Source organism: Eriocheir sinensis, chromosome 8, assembly GCF_024679095.1.
Source record: "Eriocheir sinensis breed Jianghai 21 chromosome 8, ASM2467909v1, whole genome shotgun sequence".
Lineage (NCBI taxonomy): Eukaryota > Metazoa > Arthropoda > Malacostraca > Decapoda > Varunidae > Eriocheir > Eriocheir sinensis.
The window spans coordinates 14,529,004-14,539,250 of NC_066516.1; the positions used below are offsets into that span (position 1 = coordinate 14,529,004).

Here is a 10,247-nt window from a genome sequence, read left to right on the forward strand (position 1 = left end):
TAGCAGACTTGAAGCGTGCATTTATGTATAGCGTAGGCCCCCAGCTTTACCTTTATTCATACACTCACTTTTACTTATCGTTAGCGTAACAAATCAACTAATACATTATAAATAAAGATTTCAGAGTAAAAACTATCTTTTATTTCATATGGACGGAGATTTTTAAGATATAAGAGTGGAGCAGCCACAGCTTCCCCCTTGGCCTGGACCCTCTGTGGAGACGAGCATCAGGCCGTCTGACTGTGTGTGTGTGTGTGTGTGTGTGTGTGTGTGTGTGTGGCGGTTCCTCTTATCTGCGGCCAGGCTGTCAGGCGGCTGGACGGGCTGGCTTGGGCGTGAGTGGCCTTGTTCCACCCCCTCCCTCCTCCATAATGATATTTCTCACCCCTCTGCCACCTCCCATCATCACCTCCATCTTCTTCACTAAACCTCTATTCTACGCTAAGTATTTCTCCCCTACCTTCCCTCCTCCCACTACTCCTTCAACAACACCTCTCTTCTCTCTGATATATACTGCCCCCCCCCCCCCTCCTTTTCATAACCAACCCAATTCCCATACCTGTTCATCACCTCCCTATAACTTCAACACCCCTTCCCCTACTCCTCTGTAATATACCTCCCCCTCCTTCCCTTTCGTCACCTCCCCTCCTCATCCTTCCTCATGCTTAAATATTTCTCTCCCTCTCCACTTATTTTTCTTTTTTTAGTATTTCTGCATCTCACTCGGTCCACTCATCTATCCTTTTCTCTGCTCTTCCCTCCCCCTTCCCTAACTATAATACCTGCCTTTAACCCCCCCCTCCCCCCCCACACACACACAACTAACCTTCTAAGTTCTAAAAGTTGTATCCTCACTTTCCACCACTTCCGTTATTTTCTCCTCGCGTTTTTATCTCTACTCTCCATTTTATCTTCTTTTTTTTCGTTCTCCTTTTGGGTATTTTTTTAATATTTTTTTACAGTATTATTATTCCTTTTTTCTCCTTTTCCCATTTCTTAGTAATTCTTTTCCATTTTTTTTTTCATTCTTTTTATTATCATGATTTATCTTTTAGTAGTTCTTTTTTCTTTCTCTCTTTCTCCTTTTTAATATTTTTCGTATCTTCTTTATAGTATTATTCTCCCCTTTCTTCTTGTTTTTTTTCTTTTTAGTATTTTTTCTTTTCTTTTTTTTATTATTTTTATCGTGATTTATTTTTAGCATTTTGTTTTTTTCTCTTTTTTAATATTTTTCTTATCTTCTCTATAATGTTGTTCTTCCTCTTTTCTCCTTTTCCATTTTCTTAGTATTTTTTCTTTTCCTTCTTTCTATTTTTACATTTTTTTTATTTCATTTTTCATTTTATGATCATTATCACTCTTCTCCTTTTCATTCTTTCTTTTTTTCTTTATTCTTCGTTTTATTATCATTACTACTTTCCTTTCCCTTTCTTTTCCTTCTTTCTATTTTTTCATTCTTATTTCTATCATCATTCTCACTTTCCTTCTTCTTCCCTCTTCTCCACTTCCTTGTCCCTTCCTCCCCTCACCGTCATAAAGGTCATTCCTCTCCCCCTCCCCTCCCCCCTTCCCGTCCCCAACACCCAAATTACGCGGACTCCCTTACTCCCCACCCCAACCTGGTCCCCCCTCCCTCCCTCCCCCTCTTTCATCACCACCTCAAAGGCCATTCCCCTCCACCCTCATCACCCCCACCCCTTGTCCCCTCCAACACCAACTTTTAAAATGACGTCCTGCAGAGGGTGGTGGTGGTGAGTGTTTGGAGTTGGGTGTGTGTGAGATGGTGGTGGTGGTGGTGGTGGTGATAAGCGAAGAAGTAAACAGCATTGATTGTGGTGATGAAAGTAATACTAATAAGAATGGTGGTGATGGTGAAGGTTATGGTGATGGTGGTAGTTGTGGTGATGGTAATAGTGGTAGTGATGGTGATGGTGGTGTAAGCAGAGGAAGTAATGGTGATATGGTGACATGTCGTGATGGTAGAGGAGGTAGTTGTGGTGGTAGTGGTAGTGGTAGTGATGGTGGTTGTAGTGGAGGAGGTAATGGTGATATGGTGATATTGATGGTAGAGGAGGTAGTGGTAGTGATGGTGGTGGTAGTGGAGGAGGTAATGGTGATATGGTGATGGTGATGGAAGAGGAGGTGGTAGTGGCAATGATGGTGATGGTAGATGAGCTAGTTGTGGTGGTGGTGGTGCTTGTGACAATAAGTGATGGTTGTGGTGGAGATAGTAGTAGTAGTAGTAGTAGTAGTAGTAGTAGTAGTAGTAGTATAGTAAGACTCGGCTTAAAGTGTGGCTGTCTTTGCCCTGTGAGGAACAAGCAGGAGTACAGCGTGCCACATGTTTAACCCCACGTTGGTTGCCTCTCTCTCTCTCTCTCTTACTTAAGTCAGCTTATTTTAACGTACATTCCTTCACGATATAATCTAAATATAATTGTGAAACTACTTACACACCTAAAACGAAAGGGAAACTCAATAATAAGTATAGCATTTTTTTTTAGCAACACTAAAATATGTATGCCACTTTTCTTTATATGCTTATAAATATCTCATCCATAATAAGTTAACTGTTATTTCATACGTTATAATACTAAGATTAAATGTGTAAGCATATTTGCTGATTATATTCGCCATGGTTTTACTTATATTAGAACATTTCTACATCGCGGGCGAGGAGACATGCGGCAGTGCTGTACGAGTGGTGGTGGTGGTGACTAGGTCCCTCTATATGTCCCTCTCACACACCTGCCGCAGCTGCTCAATAAGACACACCTGGCTAATGAGAGGACCCTATACCTGCAGCACACCTGTCCTCTCCCCACACACCTGTCCTTTCCCCCACACACCTGTCCTGGCCTCCTGAATGCATGTGTGTGTGTGTGTGTGTGTGTGTGTGTGTGTGTGTGTGTGTGTGTGTGTGTGTGTGTGTGTGTGTGTGTGTGTCAAGATTGGGTACATGTACTCGTACTTGCACTTCTACGTAAGTACACAATACAATGTACTTGTATTCGGGGTCAGAAATTCTTTAGTACTTGTATGTGTACTTGTACTAGGACTCAAAGTACTCAGCAATTTTACGAGTTCTTTCGAGTACACTTGAGTCATAAACAAAAAAATGCAAACGTGTAACTGGCGTGGTGTGTGACGATCTGCCTCGGTGGAGGTGAGGTCAGGGTAAGGGATTAACAAAGGCGTGTCCAAAGCTTGGTCCTTGGGGCCAGGTGGCCGGGGCCCTGGGGTAAGGTAACACTGAGGTCAAGTGAGGTGTGTCATGGCAAAGAGGGGATGGTAGTTTGCTTCAGTATTTGCCTGGGCCTGCAAGGTGAAGTGTGGACTGCGGAGCTGCTGGCCTGACAGTCATGGCCTCACACGGGATATGGAAACACTTCAAGCTCCCAGAAGACAAGACAGGAAATTACAAGGTCGCGTGCAGGCACTGCGATGCTGCGATATCTTGCTCCAACACTACCACGTCAAATCTCCATAAGCACATGAAGGTAATTGTTGTTATTTTTTTCAGGTTTTGAACTGTGTGTGTGTGTGTGTGTGTGTGTGTGTGAGTGTGTGTGGTGATACACTTATTGTATGCTGTATTTATTGTACTCATTTTTTTACGTACTACATTATATGTGCCTGTTTTAAGTAAGAATGAACCAATTTTATATTATTTCCGCTACTTGAGAGAGAGAGAGAGAGAGAGAGAGAGAGAGAGAGAGAGAGAGAGAGAGAGAGGCAGTAATGGGACTGGATTAATGGTGGTATCGAGAATGTCATTAGCATCATGGTTTCAATTATCTGTTGCTATGTGTGAAGATGGTTTTGGAGTATCAGCACGGAGAGGTACTGATGTAGTTTTGAGCTGTTTTGTGCAGCGGACTATGTTACCTTACTGATTTTTTTTGTCGTTTCAGCGGAGGCATGCAGCAGCAATTATATCCTCAGGAATCAACAGCGATGCAGCAACCCAGGCGACCTTCGATGGGATTTTCACTAAACCAGAAAAGTACTCCATGCACGATGGACGACAACAAAACCCCAGTGATGGCCTGGTGATGTTTGTAAGCTGTCACCGGATACCTTTCTCAGTTGTGGGCAACGAAGTGCACTGATATAATAAATAACATACAATATGCTGCAAAAAAAGATCTTAAGGTTAAATCCGTAAAAAAAAAAAATTGTACTGGAATTCGAATGCAGTGCGAAAGTTCTCGTATTTGGACGAGTTCAGCTATAAAACTGAATATTTGTACTGTACGTGGATTCGTGATGACGTAATGTTATCGCACGCTGACTCTGAGTACAAAAAATACTTTAACCCAAGCCTGGTGTGTTTCTGTCAGGCTTGGGTTGATGTACATTTTTCTACTCGAGTTCAAGTACAAGCACATTACGACATCACGAATCCATGTACAAGTAAATTACTCGGATTTGTAGTGCAGCTCAACTCCAGATAGGAGTACTTTTGTAATGTATTCGTATCCAAGTACAGGTACTTTTTACTGAATTAAGCTAAGATTTTTCTTCTTTTCTTCTTTCGCCAAGTGGCAAACTGCCAACCCCTCCTTGCCCCGAGTCACCTCACTTAACCTCAGTGTCACCTCACCCCAGGGCCCCGGCCACCTGGCCTCCCCAAGGAGCATGCTTAGGACACACCTTTGTTGATCCCTTACCATGACCTCACCTCCACCCAGGCAGGTCGTCAACACCACACCAGTTACACGCTTGCATTTTTTGTTGTAGTCAAGTGTACTCGAAAGAACTCGTAAAATAGTCGCGTATTGGAGTCCGAGTAGAGGTACTAAGGAACTGTTGGCCACGAGTACATGATATTGTGTTCTAAAGTACGAGTACATGTACTTGGACCCAAGCTCTCTCTCTCTCTCTCTTCTTCTTCTTCTTCTTCCGCTTCATTTGCCTCGTCTCTTCCTAACATTTATTAGTTATTCTTTTCGTCTTTCATTGCTTCGTATCTCTTTTTTTTAGTTTTTTCTTCCTTTATCTTCTTTTTTCCTCTTTTCTCCTTTTTTATTATATATTTTTATCTTATTTTGTTTGTTTCTTGCCTTTCCTACAATTAATCTTTTTTTCTTAGGTCTCTTTTTTTCATCTAGTTGGTGTTCTTTCTTCTTGTTTTCCCTTTTTGTCTTTCTTGAGGATATTTCTTTTTTTCGTGTTTTTGGGGTTTGTTTTCTCCTTTCTTAGCCGATCGTTTATCCTTTTCTTGGTCTATCTGGTCTGGGGGTCTCCTTTTCTTGTTCTGTCTGGTCTGTTTCTTTTCTCTTTTTTTATTTATCTGGTTTGTTATCCCTTATTCTTACCTTCGTCTGTCTGGTCAATTATCCTTTCTCTTTTCCTTGGTCTGCCTGGTCAGTTATCCTTCCTCTTTTCCTTGGTCTGTCTGGTCAGTTATCCTTCCTCTTTTCCTTGGTCTGTCTGGTCAGTTATCCTTCCTCTTTTCCTTGGTCTGTCTGGTCAGTTATCCTTCCTCTTTTCCTTGGTCTGTCTGGTCAGTTATCCTTCCTCTTTTCCTTGGTCTGTCTGGTCAGTTATCCTTCCTCTTTTCCTTGGTCTGTCTGGTCAGTTATCCTTCCTCTTTTCCTTGGTCTGTCTGGTCAGTTATCCTTTCTCTTTTCCTTGGTCTGTCTGGTCAGTTATCCTTCCTCTTTTCCTTGGTCTGCCTGGTCAGTTATCCTTCCTCTTTTCCTTGGTCTGTCTGGTCAGTTATCCTTCCTCTTTTCCTTGGTCTGTCTGGTCAGTTATCCTTCCTCTTTTCCTTGGTCTGTCTGGTCAGTTATCCTTCCTCTTTTCCTTGGTCTGTCTGGTCAGTTATCCTTTCTCTTTTCCTTGGTCTGTCTGGTCAGTTATCCTTCCTCTTTTCCTTGGTCTGTCTGGTCAGTTATCCTTTCTCTTTTCCTTGGTCTGTCTGGTCAGTTATCCTTTCTCTTTTCCTTGGTCTGTCTGGTCAGTTATCCTTTCTCTTTTCCTTGGTCTGTCTGGTCAATTATCCTTTCTCTTTTCCCTGGTCTGCCTGATCAGTTATCCTTCCTCTTTTCCTTGGTCTGCCTGGTCAGTTATCCTTCCTCTTTTCCTTGGTCTGTCTGGTCAGTTATCCTTCCTCTTTTCCTTGGTCTGCCTGGTCAGTTATCCTTCCTCTTTTCCTTGGTCTGCCTGGTCAGTTATCCTTCCTCTTTTCCTTGGTCTGTCTGGTCAGTTATCCTTCCTCTTTTCCTTGGTCTGCCTGGTCAGTTATCCTTCCTTTTCCTTGGTCTGCCTGGTCAGTTATCCTTCCTCTTTTCCTTGGTCTGCCTGGTCAGTTATCCTTCCTTTTCCTTGGTCTGTCTGGTCAATTATCCTTCCTCTTTCCTTGGTCTGTCTGGTCAGTTATCCTTCCTCTTTTCCTTGGTCTGCCTGGTCAGTTATCCTTCCTCTTTTCCTTGGTCTGCCTGGTCAGTTATCCTTCCTCTTTTCCTTGGTCTGCCTGGTCAGTTTTCCTTTGTCTTTTCATTGGTCTTCCTGGTCAGTTATCGTTTCTCATTTGCTTCGTCTGCCTGGTCAGTTATCCTTTGTCTTTTCCTTGTTCTGTCTGGTCAGTTATCCTTCCTCTTTTCCTTGGTCTGTCTGGTCAGTTATCCTTTCTCTTTTCCTTGGTCTGTCTGGTCAGTTATCCTTTCTCTTTTCCTTGTTCTATCTGGTCAGTTATCCTTCCTCTTTTCCTTGGTCTGTCTGGTCAGTTATCCTTCCTCTTTTCCTTGGTCTGCCTGGTCAGTTATCCTTCCTCTTTTCCTTGGTCTGTCTGGTCAGTTATCCTTCCTCTTTTCCTTGGTCTGTCTGGTCAGTTATCCTTTCTCTTTTCCTTGGTCTGTCTGGTCAGTTATCCTTTCTCTTTTCCTTGGTCTGTCTGGTCAGTTATCCTTTCTCTTTTCCTTGGTCTGTCTGGTCAGTTATCCTTTCTCTTTTCCTTGGTCTGTCTGGTCAGTTATCCTTTCTCTTTTCCTTGTTCTATCTGGTTTATTATCTTTTCTCCTTTTCTTCGTCTGTCTGGTCAGTTATCCTTTCTCCTTTTCTTCGTCTGCCTGGTCAGTTTTCCTTTTTCCTTTCCTTGTTCTACCTGGTTTATTATCTTTTTCTCCTTTTCGTCGTCTGTCTGGTTTGTTAGCCACTTCATCATTTTATTTTTCATTCATTCATCTTGCTTTATTTTTTTCTTCTATCCTGTTTTATTCTTTTCTCCTTTTCTTGTTTCTTCGTTTCTTTTTATTCTTTACTTGATTTATCTCTAGTTTGTTATCCCTGCTCTTTTCCTTACCCCTCACCAAATCATTTACCTCCCCATCACCTCGGCTCACTCCCTTCACCCTTCCCTACACACACACACACACACACACACACACATACAGCCTCCTCAACAACCCTCATCTTACTCTCTCCCCCAATAGCCTTCCTTCCCCGTATCTTACCCTCCCTCGCTCTCACTAAAACTGCCAGCACTGCGCAATCATAGTGAATCTCCAGACATATCCATTGTGCGTGCGGGGGGGGAAGGGAGGGGGGTCTGACGGCTCGCGCAAATGATTGGGAGAGCGTTCGGCGGTGTGTGATATCTCGCCGCTTGCACAATCCCGAGTGATGGCGTGTGGCCATGATTGCGCAAACGGCTTCAGTCGGGGAGCGGCAGCCATGGAGAGTGCACGAGGGACGCAGGAGTTTTGGAGGGAGTTTATCGAGCTCTACCGGCTATTACCAGCGCTGTGGAAGGTGAAAAGCAACGAGTACAGAAACAGAGCGCTCAAAGGGGATTGTTATCGTATATTGGTGGAGAAATTACAAGAAATAGACCCCAGTGCGACCCGGGAGACGGTGACGAAGAAGATTAACGCGTTCCGCTCCAACTACCGAAGAGAGCTGAAGAAAGTGATCGCCAGTGAGAGACCAGGAGCTCCTGGGACAGCCGGCGTTTACAGACCTTCCTTGTGGTACTTCAATGATCTCGCGTTCCTTCGAGATCAGGAAGTACAGGAGGATGGCGGAGTCCCAAGTTGTGGCGATGAGGGGGAGCCGAGGAAAAGACGTGAAGGATCAGTGGATGGTTCAGTAAGTAGTCACACGAGTATATCTCAACAACGGAGCATAACCAACCACTTCCACGGTGCATATCATTGTATATCCACAACAAAGCAACATTACTGACCCGCCATATATTGTACAGCATGGAACTCGGTCGCATCCTCAGTCGATTCCTTGCTTCCTGTCGCGGCAGTGATCCAGTGTGGAAATAGTCACGTGATGTATCTCTTATAGGAGTGGTTCTTAACCTTTTCAGAGGCATCGAACCCTAACGAAAACCTCCGCACAGAAGGCGAACCCCTCGAGTATGAAAAAAAAAATCATACAAAAATGAAGAAAAACGGCTTTAAAATTCGAGTACATTTGGATAATACAAAAAAATAAATCTCATTTTAATTAATACAAAAATTAAAGAAAAGCTGGCATAAAATTGCAGTGTGTTCCGGAGAGCTTTCGCCGAACCCCTCATACTGGCTCACCGAACCCCTGGGGTTCAGTCGAACCCAGGTTAAGAACAAGTGTCTTTTAGCCTTAGCTGGTGAGGATGCACTGTGTACAGTCTACGCATGTTGGTGAGGGTGGGGGAGCCTGTCTGTCAGACTCCTGCTGATGTCCATCTGATGTCGATTTTCCTTCAGCAACTTGCCTGCACAGAGCTCTCATCTTCCACATCGGGAGTGAGTGACTGAGGTACACGGTCATGGCGCCGAATCGTCCATGGTTATACGGGGCCTTGCATATAATCAAATCACCCTTGTATTATTTATTTATTTATTTTTACGTTCGGTAGGTAGACGTTCTTGATGGGGGGTTTAGGTTGATACATTTTTGTACTCGAGTCCAAGTACGTTAAGCTCACGATATCACGCATCCAAGCACAAGTACTCAGTTTTATAGCCATACTCGAGTCCAAATGCGCATACTTTTGTACTATACTCGAATCTAATTACAAGTACTTAATTTTTTTCTGCTTTTCTGCTTGGAGTCCCAATACAAACACTACCGATCTTTTGATCCCGAGTACATGATGGTAAGTAAAGTACAACTGCATGTACGTGGACCCAAGTCTAGCCAATACTATTGAAGTTTCGGATGGACATACAATGACAGTGTATGGAATAACCCTAAACTGTGCGGTTATCCCAAATGCATTCTCAACAACACGTCGTGCATTCCATCCAATCAAACCTCTACCTTGCTGTTCCCTTTCGCAGGCACCGAACACATCCTGCGCTGACCGAGCTGACGTGTGTGATAACCCACAGAAGATGGCAGCACTCCCGCCAAACAAGAGAATGAGGACGGATATAGATAGTAGACTTGCTGAACAATTGTTACTGGCAAGCAATTTTCAACGAAGAGACGACGCCGTTGATGTGCTAGCAAGGAGCTGGGCTCAAGAATTTATGAACATGAAAGCCGATCAACAACTTTTCGCAAGGAAGGCAATAAATGACATACTTTTCGAGGGTCGGCTAGGGACCTTACACCGTCACTCTGTTAAGATTAACGAAGGCAGTACTTAACAAACTAGGACCTCCGCATACAGCTCTATTTTTTACCTGGCATTACTAGTGCGTTTGATAACACAACCGCCCGTCTCTTGCAGGGTTGTCTCTTGATTCGGGATGGTGTGGGTTACGTCAGCGAACGGTGCGATGTACCGATCACACATGTATACATTTTTTTTCCATGCCATGTATGAACAAAATATTTTTTTTCAAGTAAATGAATCACGTACCTAACAATGAGTGTTGCTTTCTAATTCACAGTATATGTTCCATCCCTTTTCTGCCAACTGCCTTGTTGATAGTTCCTCTAGTTATGGAAATAATTTTCATTACCTTGCTAACATTGTATGTGGAATATTGTACTTGTTAATATATATCTGATTATATCATAAGTGGTATGTTTTGTATTAATACTACGACCTTATAGACTGCTTCAGCACACATAACAGCACTACACGTCATCACAGCTAATTCCATCTCCAAAGTTCTGTGCAGAGACACCTGTGGTGAACTCTATGTCCTCAAACGGCTGGCCAGTACAAGGCACCGTCAAGTACTGGAAAGTCTTACACTTGCAGATATTGTTTCAGCTTCGTATTCATCTTCCCTAAGAGTGGCATAACCATTCCTAGCAAATCATTGAATGTTCCCTTGTCCAGACGAAGGAAA

General features: G+C 43.3%; 1 protein-coding gene across 1 annotated transcript; it reads left to right on the forward strand.

Moving 5' to 3' along the window:
• Positions 1-6,683: 6,683 nt before the first annotated feature.
• Positions 6,684-9,976, forward strand: LOC126995586 (uncharacterized). The gene is made up of 2 exons (XM_050855273.1): positions 6,684-8,094; positions 9,282-9,976. The coding sequence occupies exons 1-2, from the start codon at positions 7,630-7,632 to the stop codon at positions 9,591-9,593; spliced, it is 777 nt and encodes a 258-aa protein (XP_050711230.1). The 5' UTR covers positions 6,684-7,629; the 3' UTR covers positions 9,594-9,976.
• The last annotated feature ends 271 nt before the right edge of the window (positions 9,977-10,247 follow it).

Excerpts from the sequence above, each read along its gene's own strand:
- LOC126995586 (XM_050855273.1), top strand. The coding sequence starts at position 7,630 with ATGGCGTGTGGCCATGATTGCGCAAACGGCTTCAGTCGGGGAGCGGCA. Across the intron at positions 8,095-9,281 it reads AAGGATCAGTGGATGGTTCA|GCACCGAACACATCCTGCGC; the intron begins GTAAGTAGTCAC and ends TCCCTTTCGCAG.